The 26,033-nt window shown below is 38.9% G+C and overlaps 1 protein-coding gene and 1 pseudogene across 2 annotated transcripts; one reads left to right on the top strand and one right to left on the bottom strand.

Annotated features, from left to right (window-relative positions):
- The first annotated feature begins 1,010 nt into the window (after positions 1–1,010).
- CCNC (cyclin C) lies at positions 1,011–25,999 on the top strand. Of its 2 annotated transcripts, none has more exons than XM_075554732.1 (12): positions 1,011–1,263; positions 3,351–3,457; positions 5,272–5,356; positions 5,641–5,710; positions 8,670–8,721; positions 15,984–16,039; positions 16,439–16,474; positions 17,151–17,242; positions 17,893–17,960; positions 19,531–19,610; positions 20,522–20,640; positions 22,821–23,429. In XM_075554732.1, the coding sequence occupies exons 1-12, from the start codon at positions 1,232–1,234 to the stop codon at positions 22,870–22,872; spliced, it is 849 nt and encodes a 282-aa protein (XP_075410847.1). In that variant the 5' UTR covers positions 1,011–1,231; the 3' UTR covers positions 22,873–23,429. The 2 variants fall into 2 exon arrangements, with proteins under 2 accessions (XP_075410847.1, XP_075410848.1); XM_075554733.1 differs by lacking the exon at positions 22,821–23,429 and adding an exon at positions 23,437–25,999 and having other exon boundaries at positions 1,217–1,263.
- LOC142453087 (NELL2-interacting cell ontogeny regulator 1 pseudogene) lies at positions 6,766–7,049 on the bottom strand (annotated as a pseudogene).
- Positions 26,000–26,033: the final 34 nt, after the last annotated feature.

Below are 26,033 nucleotides of genomic sequence, written 5' to 3' on the forward strand. Positions count from 1 at the left end.
ATTGAATCTTGGGCGTTAAAAGTTTAGACATCGTGAAAACAGTAAATGATATTCAATCATTCACAATAGTGTCCAGGATCTTGAAGACTTATCTTAAAGGCAATGGTCATCCAAAAGGTATTCAAAATAGAGAAATCCATGGAGGAGAAAGCATACTGTCCTATGTGTGATCAAATAATTTCATAAAACTTCTTGATCAAGAGTTTTAAAGTAGAAGCACTTGGGGTGTGTAAATAGAGAAACCTGAAAATGGTGCCCTAATTCCATTTTCAAGTCTAGACAATGAGTCTAGGTTCTGTGTTGAATTTTAAAATTGCCTTTTCTTGAACTCCCACGGTCAACCTTGAGGTTATTATCCCAACTTACTTGTAGCACCCTAAGCCACCAGGGCTGCTCTTGTGACCCCTCAGTCCCCACTACGCCTCCATGCTCAGATGTCCACCTCCAGCTTCCCTAAGGTCTTCAGCCTGTCGTGATTTTGTATCTTTAGTTCCTATTTAACTGTATTAGAATGCTAGTTTACGTGTCCAGCAGAGCTGCACCCTTTCCTGTATAAATGTGGGCATTTTCCAGGCCCAGAGCACCTCTGGACTTCAGTAAGTCACTTTGTTTTCCTTCTAGGCCATTGCTGGGGTACGGTCAGCGGCTCGCTGTATCACAGCTCACTGGAGGGCGTTGGACCTGGCACTTCAATGGCCTTCAGCCAAAGGCCCTTTGTGCTCCGGTCAAGTCACTGGCTCTCATCTGAAGCGAGTTCCCACACCTCCCAGGCCTCCGCACGGCTTTTCAAAGTTAAGATTTCTGGAAAGCCTGGAATGTGAACTAACAGTTGCCGTCCCCTCTGGTTAGCTCCCCACAATGTAGCCAAGGCCAAGCACCGAGCACCAGACACTCAGCATTCAGGGCTGAGCCGGGAGCAGAGTTCTCGCGAGAGCGCACGCCGGCCGGAAGCTCACGTGAGCACCGGTTACAGGACCCTCCCCGCCCTGTTCCTTCCGCCGCCGCGGGGCGGGCCGGAACTTTTGTTCATCGGAACCGGCGTGCTCAGCAGTGTTGCCGGCCGGCATCCAAGAGCTTAGGGCGCCATCCCCTTCCTCCGGCCGTCGCCGCCGCGGAGCGGAGTGGAGCTGGTTGCAGTCACGGAGCTCGGGTACCGAGCGGGCTGGGTCTATGGTCGCTCCGCGGGTCGCTCCGCCGGCTGGTGCTTCTTCATCAGGACAAGCTGTGTTCCATGGCAGGGAACTTTTGGCAGAGCTCCCACTAGTGAGTAGTCCCCGAGGTTCCTGTCCAGGGCCCGCCCGTAGGGGCCCTTGAAGACGGGGCCTGCAGCCCGGCCCCTGGCCCGGCCCCCTGAGCGGGATGCGCTCTTGGAGACAGCTCCGGCTTCCCTGGCCCCTGACCTGCTTTCGGGAGATGGCGAGGGGTGATCTGATCGGGAATGGCTGGAGGAAGGGGCTCAGTCTCCTTGGAAGGCAGGCGGGCTAGGGAGTTTAATTTCGAGTGTTTGGATTAGCTAGGCCCAGAGGTGGGGGCCCGGAGAAGGTGATGGGCCCAGGTGTGGGCAGTGTGTCTGGATTCTGGGCTGTGAGCTATTCGGGACTGCTGTGGCCTTTTTTTGCCCGAGATCATTCAGAGGATCGGCGTCGGGGGTCTTTTGTCGTTCACTGTCTTGAATGGGTTTTTCATAATCCGGTAAGAGCGAGTCGGGCTTATTTCTGCTTACGAACTGCTTCCTGCCACTACCTTATACATAGATGGAGGTTTAAGTTGGTAGGTTATAGATATGACAGGTGCTTTCAGTATGTATCACTTTTTTCCCCCAGTATGTATCACTTTTCTTTGTTTTTCCCCAATGATTTTTGTCTGCCAGCTTCCTCAGCCTTGTCATGAATAAAGTTCGTTTCTGTTAGTGACCATGGAACAGCTGGAGCAGTAGTAAAAACATTTTCATTTAGTTACGGCCAAGAAGGTGGATAATGGAGCTAATTAAACATCGAATAGACTTCATTGGAGAGTTGAACGAGGAACGAATATGCTAACTAGCTTTTTGCAAATAATTTTTAAAGCTTAAGAGTCTTAATAGCTACTTTTAACTTTGATCCTGTGACCGCCTCTCTACGGTTTGTTTGTTTGGTTGGTTGGTTGGTTGGTTGGGGTTTTTTGTGGTCCCGTATGTAGGAATAAAGGAACAGTGGGCTTGGAAACTTATTTTTCAGAAAGGCAGGTTTCTGCCACATTTCAGAACAAAATGGGAAATTTGAATGGAAGGAGGAGCATATTAACGTCTGGATTGGTGTTATAGAATAAATCATTTCTTCTAAAAAGTGATTCTGTCGAGGTGAAATGCTGTGAAAGTTTTAATATATCATTTTCATTTTGCAGTGTTTTTTTACTTATTGAAATATTTGCTTGGACAAAGTTAACATAAGGAAAACATAGTGGAGAGCAGGCAAAATCTTAGAAGCTTTGGAAGAAGCTTTGAAGCAAGCTGTTGATTGTCAGAAATTAATGCAGCTTTTCAGCTAAAAAAAAAAAGCTTGCCCTCTTTTGATGAGCATTCCCAGTAAGCTTTCACTTACCACTGACCTCATGGAAACAGTTGTGTGTGTGGTTCCCCACTGTGCAAGTGTAAAAGTAACTTTGGAAGTTGTCCCTGCCTCCCAGGTCAGATAGTCTTGCAGGAAGGAGCCACTTCACCTCGCTTCACTCCATTCAGAATGATGGAGTTACGTCTTTCCAAAAAGTAGCAATTATGAGATACAACTCTAACAATTTATGGGAGGAGAAAAGACGATGAAAGGATATTGCCTTAGCTACATATCAGAGATTTGGGTAAAAGGAAAGCTGACATGAAATAATGATAAATCTGAAAGGAAGACTGACGAGTCTTAATGGAATCTTAAATTTAGTGGATTGAGCTATATGCAAGCCATCTTGGCTTATTCTGTATACAAGTAGCTTTGAGTAAAACTTCTTAAATGTGTTTGAATTTACCCTTTTAAAAGCAAATAGAAAATTCAGGTTAATTCCAGGACAAAACAAATCACAGTATAGTCAAGAAAATAGAAGCAGCACTAAAGTTATTTTCTTTAAGGCTAGAAAGGCTTTAAGTCGGTATTTGCTAGCTGATTGAATGCATGTAATAAAACTACAAAACCAACTCTGGATGCTTTATTGTATCAAAGTAGAAACTGAAAATACAGTTACGTAAGATCTAGAAAATAATATAATGAAATCAGTATATTTTATCTTTAGGATGTAGCCAATCTCAATTTAAGAAAATTAAAGAGATTAAAAAATTGTGACTTAGTTCATTAACTTTTTGATGAAAATGTCTTTATTTCTTCCAGTTTGCAATGGATTTTGGATAAACAAGACCTTCTGAAGGAGCGCCAAAAGGACTTAAAATTTCTCTCAGAAGAAGAGTATTGGAAACTACAAATATTTTTTACAAATGGTAATTTTTTCCTTTCATTTGGTTAGTTCTCAACTAAAAAAATTTTTGTATTATTCTTTGTGATGTTACTCCTAGTAATCTCTATTAAAGCAGATGAAGGATAGGTATTTCCCCGCTGCCATCTGACTATTTTCAATACTTTTCATGTTATTTTTTGAATAAAGATGAGAATATTTGATACCTGTCAAACTAATTGGGAGCCATGGTGGTGTGGTGGTTTATGCATTGGGCTGCTAGCAGCAAGTAAATTTATGATGAACTTTTAATCCATTCAGGTGCTGTTCTTTTATAATTTATATATCTCTTTAATTGATATGAAAGTTTTAATTACTCTTGAATGTCACAGGCATTCAAGACAATTTGAATGTGTTAATTTCCCAAACCATTATAATTCATTTTAAAACCCAAATTAAAGATGACTAAAGCAAAGTACATTAAGGATAAGTCCGTTATTCTATGGATTGACCTTCTTTATCAGCTCGTTGGCTTGACACTGGCTGCAGCAGTCAACTCCAGCATAGGGACCACGGTGAAAATGGCGCGGGACCAGGCAGTGTGTGTCCTTCTGTTGTGCATGGGTTGCTGTGGGTCAGACCAGCGCAGTGGCATCGAGCCACAACAACATGGGCTCTGGATTGGCCATTCCTGATTTACAGTTTTGTTTTGAAGAAAGAAATTTGGGGTCAAAGGTCCTGGCTTTGACACATGGTAGTTTGCAATGTACTCTTTTACAAACCTACTTCTCAGTTTTAAGGATTCATTCCAGTTTTTTAGAAATCATTTAAAGTATTAGGTCTATCGTGTTTGATTGCTCACTGCCATCTAGTCAATTCTGGTTCCCAGTAACCCCATAGAACAGATGGCGCTGCCCCTGTGGTTTCTTTGTGGAACTAGAAAGCCTCCTCTTTCTCTCGGGAGGAGCCGGTGGTTTTGAGCTGCTGACCTTCCAGTTAACAAACAGTGTAACATGTAATATGTGCCCCCGGGGTGCCTATTGATATGATGGGTATCTAATGTTTTCATCAATGGTCATCAGACAATATGAAAAGCATTGAAAATATTCCGAGAGGAAATATCTGCCTTAATCAAGAATAATTTTTTCCAGGTGCAAATTTAAATTTTGTTTATGTATGTTTATACGTATTTTAGGAGCCCTGGTGTTGTAGTGATTACGAGTTGGGCTGCTAACTACAAGGTTGGCAGTTTGAAACCAGCAGCCCCTCCGGGGGAGGGTTACAGTCTTGGAAACCTACAGGAGCAGTTCTAGCCCATGTATAGGCTTGCCGGACTGAGCAGCAGTGAGCAAGTGAGAGATATTTGTAAAGGTCTCTGGGTGCATGGCGAATTGCTAACTACAAGATCAGCAGTTTAAAACCACCAGCCGCTCCCCAGAAAATATGACTTTCTACTCCCATAAGAGAGTTACAGTCTCAGAAACCCACAGATTAAGTTCTACTCTATCCTATAGTGTCAGTTTGAGTCAAAATTGACTTTATGGCAGTGAGGTTTTTCTTCGGAATTTGGGTAGCACAGTCTTAATCTAAAGGTTGGTGATTGAAACCCACTTCAGAGTACCCTCACAGAAGAAAGGACTGGCGATCTGCTTTGTAAAACTGTTCTACTTTGTAACACATAGGATTGCCAGGAGCTAGAATTGACTTTTTAACAAATTTCTAATTCCCATTGCTTCAGCATGGATCTGCAAGTAGTGTTTTGTAGCATGTGTACATTTTTCCCCTTTGGAAGTTACTATGTAATGCTAATATAGTGATTTTAGAAGAAATATTTATTAAAGTATATAATTTTTCTTTTAGTTATTCAGGCATTAGGTGAACATCTTAAATTAAGACAGCAAGTTATTGCCACTGCTACAGTCTATTTCAAGAGATTCTATGCCAGGTAAGCTGTTTCATTTTACTCTGGGAAATGTTATGTCTACTGTATTATACTCGAGTATAAGCCGACCCAAATATCAGCCTGAGGCACCTAATTTTACCACAAAACTGCATTAAAAATGTGCTGAAAAACTCAGCTTATGCATGAGTATATTCGGTACTTGAAATTCTTAATCAGTGTGGATGAGTCATTTATAAATGAAGCATGTTTTTTCTACAGCATTATCTTGACTTTTTCAGTATGTTTTCTATATAAATGACTTTTAACTTTGTTCTGTAATACTCTAGGTATTCTCTGAAAAGTATAGATCCCGTATTAATGGCTCCTACTTGTGTGTTTTTGGCATCCAAAGTAGAGGTAATGACATAATTTTCTATTCTTCATGAAAGTATAAATAATGTATATTATTTAATCTGTTTCAGTTTTCACACTACCTGTGGTAAAAATAGTAATACATGGTGATCTATGCAAAATACTGAAATACTGAATAGGATGCAAAATATTGAAATAGGATTTACAGAATACTAGTATAGGATTAAAGAGACACATCTTTATTCACTTAACCAATGTGTATATAACATATACTATAGTTCTAAGCACTATTCTAAGTCCTTTTACAAATAATAAATAATCCTCATAGCATAGTTTATGGTACAAAGTGTTGGTTATCTCTGTTTTACCAATGTGGAAAACGAGGCACAGAGAAGTTCGATAACTTGCTCAACATCATGCAGCTGGTAGTTGGCATAGCCAGTATGTGGGAGTCTGGCCTCTGACCTGATACTTTCAACTGATTGGTTTTGCTGCCTCTAAGATCCTCTACTATAGCCTGAGATGTCCTCCTTCCCCACATGTTTCCTTTGTTCTGTCTCCACTCCCTGCCTCCTGATGATTGGCCACCTACAATCCATAGGGAAAATACAAAGAAGGTTAGGGAATGGTAGCTATATAGAAGATCTCTGGTAGTCCAGTGGGCTGTTGACCTGCTAACTACAACGTTGGCTGTTCAAACTCACTGGCTCCTCCAAGGGAGAAAGATGAGGCATAAGATGTACGGTCTTGGAAAACTGGTATAGGATTACAGTGAGTTGAATCTGCTCGATGGTGGGGCCCTACTATTGCATTGGTTATGTGTGAGACAGCAAAGGTTTTATAGTTATATAGATTCATTCAAGAATTAGGCTGACTGCACAGCGAGGACTGGCCCCACCACAAGGCACGTTTCACCACAGACCCATAGCCCTAAGGGGTTCAGCACTGGAGACACTGCAGAAAGCGTACCCAGTGTGCCCAGGCACAGCGGGGTGAACCACGAAGGGAGTGCAACAGGGCAGCATGGGGAGCAAAGTAACCGAGGAATCCTGAAAATACGAGATAGATAGATATATTTATATATTTGTGGAGGCAGGTGTTTATTGACCAGGGGCAGTAGGTACCCCGCCGGCAGTCCTCAGCGGCCAGCAGGCACACAGGGCCCGGCGTTCGGCCTGCCGCAGATGGGTATCCAGAAGGGTATCTCTCCGCGCATCCAGGCTCTAGGCCGTCTTCCGGAGGTCCAGCAGGGCGCGCTGCATGAATTCGAACTCTTGGCACGGCCGCCTGCTCTGCGCGGGCCTGGGCGCCCAGCAGCGCAACACTCAGCAAGCAGAGGGGCAGGGGGCAGCATCAGGGACCTGCACAGTGCTGGGGGCGCCATGGCCGCGGGCCTCAGGGACCCCGCCACCAGTGGCTCCAGAAGATGGCCGTGTCCGGCAGGCCGAGAAATATAGTAAAAGATTTCTAGTAGAGGTTTTAAAGTATGTGGTAATTTATGGAGGTCGATCTAGTTTTGTTAAATTCTGTAATAGAAAAATATTTTATAAAGGCTTTTGTGGGGTACCAGCCCCACAGTCAAATGGGTCCAAGGGGCGGTTGTGTAATTGAGGCGTAAAATTAAAGAGCCATTAGACAAAATAGGGCATGTCATTGCTCACCTCCCGGATGGCCATGATCTCAGCAGCCAGGTCCTCGCAGAAAGAGAATATATTTCCAATCAGAACTTATGTACATTTAGGGGACAGGCTAGCCCCCCTGATTATAGGTAACCACATACATAAAAGAGACTGACTGTACAATAGGCATCTGTGTGACAGGCAATAGGAAGGGAAGGCATACATGTGACAAGATGGGTGGACCAGAGATTCAAGATGGCAGCCTAACATTGGTCCTCATTTAGTTGCCTTGACCTTGTCTTCAGGGGAGCAATCCACTCTCCTTATCAGCAGGGATGGCCCCACCTAGGGTGGGGCAGACAGTAGGGTCTGACTGCTCTAGATGGCTGATACCCGCAGGGAGATAGCCTCCCAAGTGTGCAGTCATTTCCCATGAGTTTCAAGCAGCGGCTTAGGTATAAATTATGGATCTACAGTAGGCATTTGCCTTGTTTAGAATAATTTGCCTTGAATTCCTGTATTTTCAGATTTGATAATAGTATTTCTTGTTTTGCACCTATGATTTATTTATTTCTGTGATTATATTTAAGAATTGCATTTAAGAAGATGTCTCAGGCGTATAAGGTTTTAGTTTTAGTTATGGTTGGAGGTCTAAGTGTAAATATAAATAAATATGTATACACATATGCATACATGTAGGATAAAGATATAGGTTAAAAGTCATTGAATAGATTGGATATTTATAAGGAACCAAATCTTGATTTTTAGCTTTTTTGTAAGGTTAATGTAAAAGGAAATGAAACAATATGTGTGAGGTGAGTCTAAGTTGTTTTTATAAAATAGTATATTCAGTTAAAAGGGAAATGAGAATTGTTAGACTTAGGGTGGGGTGTTTTTGTCTCTTTGCTTGCAAAAAGAGTTTTTTATCTACTCAAGCTCTTTTTGGTAATGTTAAAATTTATCCTTTTCAGATAAATTTTAATTGCATTGGTATTAAATGTTATGAGGTACCTTTTTATTTCAAGTTTGATTGAATAGGAAGCATAGTTTGTGTTGATTCTTGAAATTAAAGGTAGATCCACAAAGTTTTGGAAACTAAGTGCAGAAATTAGCACTGATACTTTAGGACTTGGTTTCTAATTTAGTACCTTTCATTGATATTAAATGCTGAAACTTTTAAATTTTTCTTAAATTCTAGTAGCTTTAGGAGTAGTTAATACATTCAGAGATTTTTTTTTTAAGCAGTTTAAATTTAAAGTAGGTACAAGATGAGTAGGGTATAAACCTGGTAGGAGCACAGAAAATACTCTGCTTTGAATAGACCTCAAATACCTTTTGGTGTATTGAGCTAATATGCACATGATCTCACCTGTTTTTCTCTTTAGGAATTTGGAGTAGTCTCAAATACAAGGTTGATTGCTGCTGCTACTTCTGTATGTAAGTATAAAAAAGTAGATCTTGCTTTAAGAAATAATTGTCAAGGAAGCTCAGTAGAATATAGATGCTTTTCAGTTACTAGATATGTGAGAGATTTGTTTAGTTTAAATCTCCTTAAGGTACCTATATAGTTGTTTTTGTCAAAAAATAAAGTTAAAATGTGAAGTTACTTTTAAAAAACAAATTAATATCTCTAAGATAGAAAAAATTTTTCTTTTCTTTGATTTTATTTAAATCATTTTATTGGGGACTCGTACAGTTCTTATCATCATCCATATACACATTCATTGTGTCAAGTACATTTGTACACGTGTTGCCATCATCATTTTCTATCTACTTGAGCCCTTGGTGTCAGCTCATTTTCCTCCACTCTCCCTCCCTCGTGCCCTTGATAATTTATAAATTATTATTTCTTTTCATGTCTTACACCAACTGCTATCTTCCTTCTCTCACTTTTCTGTTGTCCGTCTCCCTGGGAGAGGGTTATATGTAGATTGTGATTGGTCCCCTCCCTCTCCCGCTACCTTCCCCTTACCCTCCTAGTGTGATTACTCTCATTATTGGACCTGAGGGGTTTATCTGTCCTGGATTCCCTGTGTTTTGTTTTGTTTTTCATATTTCTGAGAAAAGTGGGTAGCAATAAAACAAATTTTAAATCAACTTAATGGCTCTTAATTTTGTGATTTGAAAAAGCAAACCCATTGCCATCTAGTTGCCAAACCTTAGCTTAAAGGACAGGGCAGAGCCTGGGTCTCCAAGGCTCTGATCTTGGGAAGCAGGCTGCCACATCTTCTTGTGGAGCAGCTGGCTCGTAGAGAATAACATTTGTCTCCTAATTTTACTGTATTTTTTTGTTTCCTAATGACTGACTACATAGCTCTAAGTAGCATAACCTTTAGCAAGTTTTACCTCTGGCCTTAATTTTTTTAGCTAAAATGTTGGGTTTTAGTGCATGTAAAACCAAAGCCAAGCTCAGTGCCATCCAGTCCATACCAACTCATACAGGGTAGAATTGGGAATTTCTGAGACTGTGACTCTTTTTTTTTTTTTTTGAGACTCTGAGTCTTTATGGAAGTAGCATGCCCCTCCTTGTCCCACAGAGCAGCTGATGGTTTCTAACTGCTGGCCCTGCAGCTAGCAGCCCCAAGTGTGTCCTCTAAGCCCCAGGACTCCTTCTATATATGAGTCACATTGTTACAGGAAATATGGTTATACTGTAACATTTGTATGGCATGCTATTAAAAGAACTAAGATTATGTTGTTTAAAAAATACTGTAACATTTGTAATGCACTATATACAGTGTTAATATAATGTTCCATCTTTGTAAGTGAAGTAAAAATTACCGTAAATACTGGAGTGTAAGCTGACCCAAATATCAGCCGAGGTATCTAAAACGGCATCAAAAATGTGCTGAAGTACTGGGCATATACTTGAGTATATACGGTTACTAAAGATAATTCAGACTTTTCTTTTAAAGAGCTTTGGTGGCACTGTGGGGTAAGCGTTGGACTGCTAACCTCAAACCCACCAGCCCCTCCAAGAGAGAGTTGGGGCCATCTGTTCCTGTAAAGACGTACAGCCTCAGACATCCTTATGTACGGCTGCTGTGGTCAGAGTTGATTCAATGGCAGCAGGTTTGGGTTTTGTTTTGTTGTTGTCACTTCATTCAGTTGCTAACCACAAGGGTTGGCTGTTCAAGTCCACAAGTCCCTCCATGGGAGAAAAATGTGGCCGCCCCCTTCTGTGCAGATTTTACAGCCTTGAAAGCCCTAGGGGACAGTTCTAGTGTGTCCGTTAGGACTCCCAGAGTCAGAATGGTCTCAAGCCACAGGTTGCTCAATTGGTGGATTAGTGCTCCATCCACACAGAAGGAATGAAAGTTTGTTTCTTGTATTTGTGGTGCACATTACTGACCTTCATCTTTTTGGATCATCCCCCTTTCTAAAAAAGAATGTGATTGTCAGATTCTGTGTATAAATTCTTTTTCATTTCATATCTTTTTCTTTTAAGTATAGGAGATTCATAAGTAGTTTTGCCATAGAATTTAAAATGCCAATATTGAATTGGTATCTAGAAAACTGAATTCTTGGAAATTGTGACAACTTGAAGGGATTCTTCTGGAATGTTACCAGTGTTTATCTCTTCATAGTAGGTAATACGTTCTTTTTTTTTTTAATTTTAACAATTTATTAGGGGCTCATACAATTCTTATCACAGTTCATACATATACATACATCAATTGTATAAAGCACATCTGTACAGTCTTTGCCCTAATCATTTTTTTCTCCTCTTTTCTTTTTTTTACATTTTATTAGGGACTCATACAACTCTTATCACCATCCATACATATACATACATCAATTGTATAAAGCACATCCATACATTCCCTGCCCCAATCATTCTCAAGGTATTTGCTCTCCACTTAAGCCCCTTGCATCAGGTCCTCTTTTTTTTTTCCCCCTCCCTTCCCCTTCCCCCCTCCCTCATGTGCCCTTGGTAATTTATACCTCGTTATTTTGTCATATCTTGCCCTATCCGGAGTCTCCCTTCCCCCCTTCTATGCTGTCCCTCTCCCAGGGAGGAGGTCACATGTGGATCCTTGTAATCAGTTCCCCCTTTCCAACTCACTCACCCTCCACTCTCCCAGCATCGCCCCTCACACCCTTGGTCCTGAAGGTATCATCCACCCTGGATTCCCTGTACCTCCAGCCCTCATATGTACCAGTGTACAGCCTCTGCCCTATCCAGCCCTGCAAGGTAGAATTCGGATCATGGTAGTTGGGAGGAAGCATCCAGGATCTGGGGGAAAGCTGTGTTCTTCATCAGTACTACCTCGCACCCTAATTAACCCATCTCCTCTCCTAAACCGCCTCTATGAGGGGATCTCCATTGGCCGACACTTGGGCCTTGGGTCTCCGGTAATACGTTCTTTATTTGCTTATGTTAGTGTCACTTCCCAAAGTGTTTTTAAGTTGTTTTTAGTGTTTGCTCAGACACATAACAGCCATATGTACAAAACAACCAAGCACAGCTCGGTCGTGCACCATCTTTATACTTGTTCTTAGGTTTGAGCCCACTGGTGCAATCCCTCTTGTTGACGGCCTTCCTCTTTTTCGCTGCTCCTCTGCTTTACCAAGCATGCTGTCTTTTCAGGGACTGATCCCTCCTGAAAGCATCTCCAAAGTATTTGAGACAAAGCCTCACCATTATTGCCTCTAAGGAGTCGGAGCCAGCCGACGAGTCGAACAGTCCTGAAAGAGGGAGTGAGGCTTAAGGAAAAAAAGAGAGAAAGTATTGGGAGGGCAACCGTGAATACTGAAGCCCCGAGTTTATTCTACACACTTTATATCCATGCAGAAACAACCCAGGATTAATTATCTCATTGTTAAGCAAGCACATTTGATACACATAGCAACTCTTATCTTCTGCCAAGCCAGACATCCTTGAGAAAATTAAACCACCTGTTTTTCCCAGACCTTGCTTACTCTCTTGTCGTTCTTAACAGTCTGTTCAAAATGTAAAGTCACAGAAGAAATCAGCAAACACTGACACATAGGTCATGAGACTTCTCAGCCGTTTCAAGGCTGAGTCTTAATGGCCTTCAACATTAAGGATCACTGTGACTATACTTTTTCCAACAGATTTATTTGTTCTTCTGGCAGTCCATGGGATTTTCGATGTTCTTTGCCACCACTGTAATTCAAATGCCCTGATTCTTTGGTCTCCTTTATTCAGTGGCAAACTTTCACATGACAGAGTTTTTAGTTAGGTATATTTTAAAACAAAAAAGTAAGAGACCTATTGCCAAAATTTATTTATTATTATGGTCATACTGTAATAATACCAAAAACCCAAACCAACTTTTTGGTTTCCAGTGAATTGGGAAGTTCTGTCATAAGCTATTTTATTTATCAGATACAATTTAAAGCACGTTGTCTAGACCCATAATGCTTGGGCCCACATTTTAGCTCTGGTGCTTTCTTTGTGACAAACTGAACAAATAGCGAACTACTGTGTGCTTCAGTTCCTTCCTCTACAAGCGAAGCTGCAACATAGGAAAAAGCATACATAGAGCATCAGATGAGAGGAAGTCTTGCTACCAACCTGTGGTGTGCAGGTGACATGACCTAGCTTGCTGATGAAGACCAAAGACGTTCGCTTTTTGTGTGGTTTTCTGAATGTAACGATTCAGTGTAAAGAAAGCCCAGATCCTCACAACTAACCCAGTAGAGAGCAGCATGGTAAATGGAGAAAAGATAGAATTTGTCAAGGATTTCCTTTTGCATGCATCCTCAATCAAATCTCATGAAAGCAGCTGTCAAGAGGTCAAAAGCTGTGTTCCATTGGGTGAATCTGCTACAAACGATTTCTTTAAAGTATAAAAGAGCAACGATAGCACTTTGAAGACTAAGGTACTCCTGACCAGGAGCATTAGATATAGATATACAGATATATATATAAAATCAGTTTATTAGTGGTTACTAAGGTCAGGCCATGGTCATTCATATATATATACTTATATATACATACATATATATGCGTTTATTAGTGGTTACTAGGGTCAGGCCATGGTCTTTTTAACCACCCCATATGTATGTGACAGCTGGGTAATGAATAAGGACAATCAAAAATAAAATTGGTCTATTTAAGGAGTTGGAGAAGAATGTTGACAGTACCATGGACTTCCAGAAGATCAAACCTATCCGTCTTGGAAAAAGTACAGCCAGAACGCTCATTAGAAGCAAGGATGGAGAGATTTTGTCTTGTGTGATTTGGACATGTTATCAGGAGAGACGGAGCCCCGCTGGTGTGGTTATGAATTGAGCTGCTGGCTACAAAGTCAACAGTTCTAAAATATGAGTCATTCTAAGTGAGAAAGATGTGACTATCTGTCCTGAAGTTACCGTTTCAGAAACCCATGGGCAGTTTTTCCCTGGCCTGTAGAGTCGCTATGAGTTAGAATCGACTGGCAGTGAGTTTGGTTTGTTTTTTTTTTTGCATCAGAAAAGGGCAGCATGCTAGTCAAGTGGAGGCTCAGTGAAAAAGAAGAAACCTCGAGATGGTTTGACACCATGGCTGCAGTAATGGGCTCAGACATAGGAACGATTGTGAGTGGCCCAGGGCTGGGCAGGCAGTGTTTTGTTCTGTTGTACATAGTCTCTGAGTCAGAACTGACTCAATGGCACCAAAACAACAACGTTGTTCTAGTGATTACAACAAACTAGTGTAAGATGTTAATAATCAGTGAAACTACATGGGAAAGAGAATATTCTCTTTGTTTTTCCTGTAAAATTAACACTTAAATAAAGCATAGGAGAGAATTAGGTAGTTTTTTTGGTTGTTTTAATTTTTAAGAGAAGTATAAATATGTTAGAAAGTATAGAACAGATTTATTGTAGAAGGAAAGATTAAAGGTGGTAGGTGTAGGGAAAATCAAAGCATGAGTGGAGTAGGGATAGTGGTGGAGAAGAGGAATACATTTTCTTCCATGTCAGAAGAAAGAAGAAATTAAAACGCAGAACAATTTTAGGGTAGAGGAGAATTTGACAGCATCAGGAAATCTGACCTCTGATTTAGTAGTCATATTTGAGGGGATAAGCAAGTAGATTTATATTAAGTACCAGAGATGGTGATTTTACTTTGTTGATTGGTTAGCACAGCACCTACCTACTCCTCTGATCAACTATGTTGCTATCCAACATTTTACATGAATGATAATAGTAAAAGTACTGCTTATTTTGTGCATTTGTAACGTACTTTTGACATTAACATCAAGAGTAAAGCTTTGATGTTAAAGCTATGTGTCAGCTTGACCAGGTCATGAGTCTCGGTGATGTGACAGAAAAGTGGTGATGTACTTTGGTGCTGTCTATTGATGTAGTTATCCTTCATATTTGTGATCGGATGGAGTCATCCTCTATTTTCACATGACACTGATTTTTGCATAACCACTTGGTCTTTGGAACCTAACCAAGTTGGTATGTGAGGAGTGTGTATATAAATAACCTGCTTTACTTGTATCCTTATTGACAGCAAAGGGATTTGAAACCTCAGAGACTTTAATGAATACTTTTTTCCCAGTGAATTGTCTGAAGGAGAAAGGAAAGATTAAATATAAACTTCCTAATTTGCTCAGTGGGCGGTTAGTGCTTCCACATTCATCTACTTACTGAAAGCTTAGTGGTTCAAACTCACACACAGGTTCCTTGGAGAAAGACATAGCTTGCCTGCGGGGACTGCAGCTGAGGAAAAGCCGGGGTGCGGTTCTGAAACTCAGCACACCTTTTGTTAACCTGTCACTCCTTTGGTAGTTAGGGGTTTTTCTAAATTTCAGTTCTCCAGAGGTGCTACCGACCGAAATAAATGATTTAGGACATTCTGTTTACAAGACTAATCGTTTGCATAAAAATTCTTATTTAATCGCAGTGAAATTAAATTTTGGACAAAAGGAAAGACTCAAGTCATAGATTCCCTAGAAACCTGACAGCATTGATTTGTCCAAATGCAATGTTTCAGGGAAGTGGCTCAGATACAGTTTATTCAGTTTGTACTTAGGTGTGTGTGTGGACACTCTTTTGAGACGCTTTGAGACTGCGGGTGACAGTTTACTTGGACTTTGTCGGTGACTAATACGATTAGTACGAATGCCTGCATCTTTGAATAAAGAACTGCTTACTCGTTATAAAGAGTTTAGAAAATGCAGATTCATTTTTATATCCTTGAATCTCAGATAACCACTGCCACTGTATTTTATGTATTATCCTTGTAGTATTATATATCATTGTCCAAAAGATGTCTGTGAACGTAGGCGTACTGTGTTCCTTCTAACTGTTCTAGAGTTGCAGAGGTATTCAGAAAGGATAAAAGCCAATGATTTTTCGTATCCTGGTATTTGGTGACCTTAAGGAGGGCATGGGGATTGATCTTGAAAAGTTAGTGGTTTAAACCCACTAGTCATTCTGTAGGAAAAAGATGAGACTGTACTCGATCCCCTAAGATCTATGGCCTTGGAAATCCTATATTGCTATGGACTGTGTACAGTGGGTTTGTGCTTTTGTTTTTAATTTTAATATAGATAGGAAGTGGCCTAGAGTTTTTACCACTCAGTCTTTCACCTTCTGGGAAAACGAACAGAACCTGGATCTCTTACTTATTATAATTTAGTTTTACCCCCTAATTATCTATAATATGCTAATAGGATTTTGGTTTATATTCCTATTTTTCTTTATTTAAGTTGGTTTTTCTGTTTTGCTTTCTGCAGTAAAAACTAGATTTTCATATGCCTTTCCAAAGGAGTTTCCTTATAGGATGAATCATGTAAGTATATTACATAAAATAAAACTACTTGTCAGAACTATATGTAAACCAGTTCCTTTTTTTTTTTTTTACCAGTTCCATTTTATATCGGAGTAGATATGAGTCGTCTACTAGAAATGGTGGTGTGGGTCCTAAGACTACAGACTTTGGCGCTGAATTAGATTTACACAGCTTCTAGCTTTCCCTGTTTTGTAGGCCTTCATAGTGATGGTGGCCTGTCTGGGCGCCCACCTAACCACCTTGGGGATTTTACTGTTATCACTAAGTCATTTATTGTGCATTGTTTCTAATTACTGATTTTGTTTTCTTAATTTTTAGTAAAAGTTTTGATAAACTACATGTCTATATTGTTGTGTTGTGTGATGTTGACATTTGATTGAGCATCTTTTTTTCAAATAGGTATTAGAATGTGAATTTTATCTTTTAGAACTAATGGTAAGTGTACTTTATTCCTGTGATTAATAAAGTAAAAGTTAGTATTTTCTAATTTCATGAAGTCAGATCTTTATATAAATAAATATTGTAGGGTGATCTGTTTTTAAATTATCCAAGTGATACATGGTGGTTAAATTTTAGTAGCATCATACCCTATATTCTGTCTGAAGCCTGTAAAAATAATGTGTATATCCTCTTTAAGATGAGGAGTTTATTCTGTTCTGCAGTCAGTAACTAATAAAAGGATTAAAAGCAAATCAGTCAGGACCTGAAACCGTTGTAAATTATTTGCACAATTGTGTATGTGTGCGGTGTTATTTAAAGATAGGTTATGTCTTTGGCAGAATTCTGCTCCTACAGTTGGGAATTACGGAATTGTAGGCTAATAAGAGGTTTCAGTGTGTTGCAGATGTGACACTGAGTCTAAGGGAATGAATGGATGCTGACTGACTGCCAACCGATGTACCAAGGTATATCTCAGAGAGAGCACTGCCTTCACCGTGATCGTAGGATTCAGGGCCGCCATAGTGCTTGCTCACAATAGCAGAAGGGAAGCAAGCATGAGTTATAAAAATTCATTTTGCAATAGATAATTATAAATCAGTCGGATAATGATAATGTTTTGTGTTGTGGTAAATCTGTTTTTACACATAAACATTTTTTAAACTGTTTCTAGGATTGTTGCTTGATAGTGTATCATCCTTATAGACCTTTGCTCCAGTATGTGCAGGACATGGGCCAAGAAGACATGTTGCTTCCCCTGGCATGGTAATTAGAACAGAAGTTATTAATAGTGTAACATGTTGCTAACTAGGAAGGCTGACAACTAAATATTAAGCACAGTATTTTTTGAGTCATTAAACTGGTGCCCCAAGGTATTTATGTTGTTTGAGGTAACTGCTTGTTGAATTTTAATAACATCTAAGTGGTTCAAATGCTAAAGTAATAAATAAATTGGTTGTTGGATAAATATATCTGTTAAATTTTGATTTATTTTAAAAGATTTTGTAAAGCAGTCTATTTCCATAGAAATTAAGACTGAAATGATCTTTGAGACAATCAGAACAGTTTTTGGTGCTATTCAGTATATATGGATTTGTTATATAATTCTGGTTTCCTATCTAATTTCTTGCCTTTTTTAATAAATTGAAAAAATGTGCTTATTTTATATTATGATTTCTTTGTAAGGTTTTAACATTTAAAATATATTTGGCTATAATCTAACCTTTAAAATGTGTTTATCCATTGTATTTGTGTATCTTTTTGCCTTGATATTTTTATCATTTATGTGTGCACGTCGGTAATATGAAAGAAATAAATGTGTACGTAGATGGAAAGTCTGGCCTTCTCTGGAGGCAAATGTGTAGTCCAGTGAGGTAGTTCTCCATTTAATAACAAACTGATTTCTATTTCTATAGGAGGATAGTGAATGATACCTATCGAACGGATCTTTGCCTACTGTACCCTCCTTTCATGATAGCTTTAGGTATGTGCGTGTACTGGCCTGTTAGTTACATTGTTATAAGCCTATTGGGATCGCATCCAAAAATAAATTCCACTCTATTGTACTTTGTTTCATGAAGTAATAAACTAATCCTTCCTTGCATATGCCCTTTCAATAATACAAATTGCAACTTTACAAATCAAGATAATTGTCTCTCCCGCACACCCTTCGCTTTGTTGTGCATTTATTTTGAAATCTCTTTATAAGTAATTTTGTGCAGCATAGGAACAGAACATTCTTGTGAGCTTGGGAGGAAGGTTCAGAATTAGGCTTCCAATAGTAATTGTAACTCACTATGTCATGTAACTCATCATGGGCCTGTCTCGTGTATTCTGAGCCGAAGTAAGTCCTTAGATGAATATATGTTTCCCTTGGTTAGTCTCACAGAAGCCCCTGGCTTCTACTACTGTTTATGGCTAAGTCATATGAGTAATCAAACTAGATAATAAAACTTTACAACCAGACTGCTTAGTTAGAACCAGCTTGAAGTGTGAAGTAATGGTTATCTTGTTCTCTTTGTTTATATTGGATAAACCTAAACTATTTTCTTTAGTGTTTTGGTTACAAAACTGAATTCCAGTCTTTTTAAGTTATAAGTAATTGGTGACATGCTAGTTACTTTTGGAAAGAAAAAAGATGCAGAAACAGTAATATTTAATACAGTAATACTTACAGATATTTCAAAATATGGTCAAAATTATTGAAATTTATCAGCATATGAATGGCAGAGCAGATCAGTTTTCCATTCAGCGATTCATACGCATTTTGTCTCATCTCATTAATTGTAGTCCCCAGTGTAACATCTCAAGGGTTTCACCAGTCTCTGTCTCTCTTGATATTTTGTGTCACACTTTTCTCTCACTCTATTGAGGGCTTTTCTCGTGTGATTTCCACCCGAGCACAATCTACTTCGGTCTCATCGCTGTGGAGATGAGACTTGCATGGTCCATTAGGCCATTGGATTAATTGTTTTCATGTGTCTTGGGTTTTCCTCACACTTCTTTCCTCTGAACACAGACCAATAGTTGCACCTTAGATGTTCCCTTGTGGGCTTTGAAGACCTCGGTTGTTATTGACCATAATTAGGTGTACAACCTTATTTATTATGGACTGTGTTTTACTATTTGAACTTTGTATTGCCTTCTTAGATCATGGCCCTGAACCCCCAGGTCCATTAACTCCTATATCTAAAGAATTTTCTTAACTTTGCCCCCTGTATGCTCCACCATATTCATGAGTACATTGTACATATACCGATATGTAAATATTGCCTCAGGACCATATATATATTTATGAATATATTCCCACTCGCCCTCCCAGGCCCTTTCAGCCTGCTCATCGATTATCATTACTGCAAGATAGAACAGCATTTATCTCTGTTGCCTTTAATTCTTACACATCTCCGAGTGTTCTCCCCTGCTTCCTTTCTCTCGTAATTTTAAAAAAGAATATTAGAACAGTGCATGTGAAAATCTTGTCATTAGTTGTTAAGTCCTGGTATTCCTTTTTGCAATTAATCAGCAGCAGTAGTTTCTTGGTTTTTTTTTAACAGCTTGCCTACATGTGGCCTGTGTTGTACAGCAGAAAGATGCCAGACAATGGTTTGCTGAGCTTTCTGTGGACATGGAAAAGGTATTCTTTAAAATTAAAAATTCCTTCAATTGAATATAGATTTGAACACGTTAAAACTAAGATCACATTTATCTATGTTTTTTATTATGTTCACCAGGCTAAGGAGTTGGTTGGTTAATAAATATTAAGTAACCTGCTTTTGGGAGAAGGAGTTGATTAAGTGGGTATTTAGTTTATTTCTTCTATTGGCTTAGGATTAAAAAGGATAGTAAATCTTTAGTTTGATTGGCTGCAAAATAGTCGTCTCTCGGTTCCAGAATTATTTTAAAGCTACAGTGCCTAGGAACCACTGAATACTATGAACTTTTGGTAGCAGAAGCTTTCTCCTAGCACAGTGGTTTTTGACCCCCTTTATTCTACCTTTTCTGCTAGAATTGTAATAACAAGTCCTTACCAACATAACCTCTATTTAGATAATGAAAAGGGAGTAATTTTGAGCTTTATTAAGTCTGACCTCTAGCTCCCCATTCTGAGGACTGTAGCTGATGTAGAATAGTTGATAACAACAAGGGCTTGTGTGCATTCCTCCCTAAGTTGCTTGAAACTGTTGGGCTTAGAGATGTGTCCTCTTTAATGGTGTACTCTGCAAGGCCTAGATTGATCGGTATTTGTAATATGCTCAAATGGTCTCTGAGATAACAGTAAATATTTTAATGTCAGTAGATAGAAGGGAACTAACTGAAGAGACAGATAGGGATGGAAAGGGTAAGGAATGTTAACAATTGAGAAGCCAGCAGAAGCGCTAACATAGTTGATTCATCGGGATTATCTAATCCACCTTCGTACTTTAAGATCAGACTCCAGATTTTCACTGCTTTCTGACAAATGCCTACTATTGATATGTGTTCTTTAGGTATACTTTAATATTGATTGTTCCTGCCACTGAAAACCTTTTAAATATTTTCATCTAGATTTTGGAAATAATCAGGGTCATTTTAAAACTCTATGAACAGTGGAAGAATTTTGATGAGAGAAAAGAGATGGCAACTATTCTTAGTAAGATGCCCAAACCAAAACCACCTCCAAACAGGTACTTTCTTTGGCTTTAATTATTGATTTATTTTAATTACATATTTCATAGTACAGTGTCATATTTTTTCTCAGTGTTTATATCATTTAAAAATTTTTGTTTTAAAACTTAATGATGCATGGTTGCTTTTGTTGCTTATTAATTTGTGTCATGAGTTGAGAATGTCTCAGATCTATATACTGATATTGTCACATCTATTTAGCAATTTTTCATAATAAAATGGCAGGCCTGTTACAGGTATCCCTCAACATATGGCTACATAATGTACAGACAGTAAAACAGACCCCTATCAGGACATGTATTTGGTATCCCAGGAAAAGGGTTAGGTAGTAATTCCGTGTCAGTTTGTCTCGATGCCCTCTTTTCCCCACTGTCGACTGTAGACTGTTACCTGACATTTCACTACCAATGCTCTTAGTTGATTGAGCTGACCTGGAACTTTATATGATGTCCATCAAAAAGAACCAAGAACATGTACAAGCATTTTCATAAATTAACAATTTGCAAAAAGCCAATGAATCCATCCCTGAAAAATTAGTTCAAGAATTAGAAAAGTTATGTTTCAGCATACGTGCTCTGGAAATAGGAGATGCAGGGTCATCTATCCACACTGCTAGGATGAAGAAAATTCTATAACTGAAGAAGCTCGTGGAAGAAGAATGGTTTTGTGGGCAGGAGAAAATACTAAACACTGAGAAAAATCAAGGTGCAAGTGCATGGTGTTTATTTTATGATAGATATTGATATTCTCACGTGCCCCTCATCCACTAACATAAACCCAATGATAAAGATCTTGACTTTGATTTTGGCCAGTGCCAGGGGTGCAGTATTGCTCCCCAAAGAAGTAAGTTCCTAGAAGGATACAATGAATGAGATCAAGGGAATCCCGTACGTATATAGTTGATGTGAGAAATAAAAGTTTCACATTTTACATGCTCAAGTGATGGTAAAGATTTCATGGATATAGCTGAAAATGATACAAATTATAATTCGTGGTATGGTGTAGGGTATGAGTGAGCACTGAAAAAGGCCTTTATGAATTGGTTTAATAAAAAGTTGAAGATTTAGAAAATAAAATGGCTAAATGAAATCTTCATAAATTAGAAAGGTTTTTTTAAGGTCTTTTGAGAGAGAAATTGGTTTCCTCCATCAGATTTTCTACCACCTGGTTTACCAATTCCTTTTACCAAACACCATAGCTTACTTGCTATCGTCTGCCCTTGGCCCGCTGTGGAGCACATTTCCTAGTAGTCATGCATTGACCGCATGTCCTGTACAGCTTCAACATTGTCGTTGTTGACAATTTTTAGTACCATTTCCTCCATTTGAGAATCAGGTAAATTTAAGTTAAACAATAGTAATAAAATAATATAGTATTGCTTATTTTAGTGGCCAGATTTAACTGAATATAATTATAAATGACTAATTCAAAGTCTCTTGAATCATTAAGGGCTAAAAGCATCAGCTAGAATTATAGTTATACTCTACTGCATTTTATAGAAAAAGATATGAGCTATTTGTAAATATAAAGTACCTAGATTTATAAGGATCTCCTCAAGCATTGCTCAGAAATGTCAAGGATCTGCTGTATTTCCCCGAAAAGACATCTGCCTTGATGTGGCTTTTACTAAATGCTCACTGCGGGCTGTCGTGTAAGGAGAACGACCGTGTGCAGCAGAGTAGGACTGCCCCTGTTGGTCTCCAGGCTGTAAATCTTAAGGGAGCTTCAAGCCTCATCTTTCAAAATCCCCTGCAGTGTGTGGTGGGTGTGACACACTGACCTTAGGATTAGCAGCCCGTACACGTAACCTATGGATTTCCAACTTGCCTATCTAAAACTGCCAGCCCTGTTATTTTCCCAAATTGTTAAACAAATATCAGACACAGGTCTAGGTTGTTAAAAACAAAACAGAAACAGAACATCGTAAAGGCCCTTGGGGCTCCGTTGTCCAAGTGCCCAATCAAGGCCTTTCCGGAGGCGGGAAGGTTGGGCCAAGGAAGGGAAGAAAAGAAGAGCTGCCCCTCTTAACCGTCAAGAGGAACAGCCTACTGTTTAATTAAAGTCCGTGTCTCCATTGCGACTGATGACGAGAAGCTGACCCTGTGAAAGATTACGCTATGCAAGGAGCTGTTTCAAAGGAATTACTCCAACAGCTGCCTTTGGATGCATTTTTTTGCAGAAGTTCCTTGAGGGAGTCTCCTCTAGTGGCAGGGCCTGGAACTGCGAGATGATGGTGGACAGGGTAAAGCCACAGTTTCTGGTTTCTGGTATTTTCCATTTTAGTTATTTTTGTTCTAAATAAGCATTTCCCAAGAAAGTCCATGGACAATTTCCTTCTGACTTTAAAAGGTTTGCTATATTTACATAATTTTATTATGCCTCTGGACAGTAATTTGTTTGGAAGAATGCTTTCTGAATGTCATCGTCATTTGAAGAGGAGTAGGATTTTACGTGTAAGATTTAGTTTTATAGACGTTTCTTCAGAAAAAGCTCTCCCTGTGTTGAGTGGTACCTGTAATGACAAGACCCAAACCCTACTGTAAGTTTTGTGTGTGTCCATGGACGCTGACGTCCAGAGTGCTTGTTCTGTGTGAACACACACAGTTACATAAAAAGAAAAGCATGAAATCAATGGTACTCTCTGGGTCTGAGTTTTCCCACCTCTCTGTGTGACATTCAGCCATGTATTTTATGGAATTGTTGTAGACTAGTTTTTTTAATTATTATGTTTAATCAGGCTGCTGAAAATGAATCTTGTAATTGGTACAAAATCTCTTTCTTCCCCACTTTAACAGTGAAGGAGAGCAGGGTCCAAATGGAAGTCAGAACTCTAGCTACAGCCAGTCTTAGAACATTCCGAAGATTTTCATAGTGGACCACTTGGAAATAAACCATTGGACAGATTTCAGTAATGTCTTCAATGGAACACAAATGAAAATGAATAGTTGGTTTCTGTCAAGCACTTTGGGAAGTGATTTTATTTTTGCAAAATAATTTTCCTTACCTGGTTTGATTTTACTGCATCATTGATTAAAACCTCTTAATTATAAAAATTTTGAAAGTTTCTAAGGAACCTGCAGATAGACAGACATAGACATATCAAGATTTATAGCTCTTTGATTAGTATAATTTTTAAGTTGAATAATATAATTTTAAAATTTGGATTTGTAGCTTTTTATTAAGTCAGGAAACATGAACACAATTTGTTTTAAATCCTCTTTGGTCACTGAAGGACCAGAACAAGGACAATAAAAGTCAAACATCTGAGGGCTTTTTTCCCTCTTTAACTTAATTTTAAAGCTGTATTTAAGGAATCAAATCTTACAAAATCCTGGAAGATTTTGGTAATGATGTTGATGATTTCAGGGAAAATAATCAAGTACCTATTGATTTAAAAGTATATTTTATTCAATAGTTTTGGTGTCTTGCCAGGGAAGACTCTAGCCCAGTTCTAGCAGAAAAGTGCAATATGTACAGCAAGCATATTTTGATGTTTTAAAAGTTATATTAATTCTGTAAACATTTTAAAAGGCTGGGCAAACTTTAAAAGAAAAAAAAGATCCTACATGAAGTTATTTGCAATTGAGTCACAGTTAATCAAGCATTTAAAATTTTTTAATTGGCTAAAACACCTATTATATGGTTAAAATTTGGTAAACTTTCAATGTTAATTTTTACTGTACTGTGAAAAAAATTTTATAATACATACATCCCTTACTTAATTTTTCTGTTTTAGTGTGACTTCACAAATTTACTATAGATATCCTGAGCCAAGAACACAATCAGGTTTCGGGCCAGTTTGATACTGGCTGTTCTTAATTCTGATATGAGTGGAGGAGTTCAGGCTCAATGTCATCTCAGTGGGACTGTGCTGTCTGTGGAACTCAATGAATTAATAATTTTCTTCAGACTTGAAGGAGAGTGGTAAATAAGTTAAGGAGTTAAAGGATGTCAGTGTACAATTTAAGGGTTCATTGTGGAAAATGGATTATTAAATGTTGAATTCCTGGTATAAAACTGCAAGAATAAAAGAAAGTTCTCCAGCTTTGTTGACTAGTGTCTTGAATTACCTTTTGGGGTCTGCCTTAGATTTTCCTGAGAGTCCATCCTTTAGATTATACTCGTTTGTCAAAGAGTCCAGGTGATGCAGTGTTTACACACTCCCTACTAACCGCACGTTCAGCGGTTCAAGCCCACCCGCCACTCGCCAGGGTCGGCTGTGACCGTGCGCTTCTCTAAAGACGACCGCCATGGAGATGGGCCACGGGCCAAGCGCCAGGGTTGATTCCTGGCAGGGAGGGGTTAGCAGGATGGACAATGAGGGAAGGACTCTGCGCGGGCAAAGTTATCACACATTGACTTGATACTTGCTTGGACGTTCAGTTTACCTGTACTCTTGTAAATTTTTTGATACTTTTAAAATTAGTACATATGCCTGGTAGATCCCCCCCCCAACTTTTTTTTTGTGCAGAAATTTAAAATTGTGAAAGAATAGCAACAATAGTGTAGTCTCCGTGTCCTCCTCTCTCAGTCCACATCAGCAGGCCGTTGGCAGTCTCTTATCTCGCCGCTGCCAGCTCTCCTACCGCTGACTTGTCAAGCAAATCCTAGCCTTCATTCCATCCTTCAGCATTTCAGTGTGTTACATCTAAATAAGTGAAGTAATAAACTCTAAAAGCTTTATTGGATCTATAAAAATTACTAAAAAGAAAGCAATTTCTTAATAGCTAATGTTCAATTATTTCATAAATAGCATAAAACTTTGTTAATTTCACTTAGTCTGAACAAGAGCCATACAATGCAGCTCACTGCTATGTCCTTTCAATCTTTTTAATGCATGGACATTTTTCTCATTTTTTACAATCCCCTGTAAATTTTTTAAAATTGATTTACTAAATTGAAGAGCTTCCCATAATTTGGATTTTGCTGATTGCCTTCTTGAGGTGTCCTTTAACATGTTCCTTTCCTGTATTTTCTGTAAATTGGCCATTGAATCTAGAGGCTTGATCAGATTAGATTCTTTTTAATTTGGGGCAGACTACTGTATGAAATGGTGGCATCGTCTTTCATGAGGAAGCATATAGTGTCTGGTTGTTTCTTTCTATGATTTAGCAGCCTATGATGATGCGTACCAGTTTTAAAAATCAAATATTACAAGAAGGCTGCACTGTCCGGTATGTGAGCCATGTGGCTATTGAACCCTTGAAACGTGAATAATCTGAACTGAGATGTACTTTAAATGTACAAATACACGTTGGATGCAAATAGTACAAGACAATGTGAAACAGCTCGTTAACATGTTTATATTGATGATGTTTTAGATGATAATATTTTGGGTAACTGGGATTAAATAAAATATTAAAAATGAATTTCACCTGATTTTGTTTGATTG

The sequence above is a fragment of the Tenrec ecaudatus genome, chromosome 7 (assembly GCF_050624435.1).
Source record: "Tenrec ecaudatus isolate mTenEca1 chromosome 7, mTenEca1.hap1, whole genome shotgun sequence".
Lineage (NCBI taxonomy): Eukaryota > Metazoa > Chordata > Mammalia > Afrosoricida > Tenrecidae > Tenrec > Tenrec ecaudatus.

What these genes read in the sequence shown, in the direction of transcription:
- CCNC (XM_075554733.1), top strand. Translation starts at nt 1,232, where the DNA reads ATGGCAGGGAACTTTTGGCAGAGCTCCCACTA. An exon ending in TTCAAGAGATTCTATGCCAG is followed by an intron (nt 5,357 to 5,640) that starts GTAAGCTGTTTC and finishes GTAATACTCTAG; the next exon opens with GTATTCTCTGAAAAGTATAG. An exon ending in TTTCTGTGGACATGGAAAAG is followed by an intron (nt 19,611 to 20,521) that starts GTATTCTTTAAA and finishes ATTTTCATCTAG; the next exon opens with ATTTTGGAAATAATCAGGGT.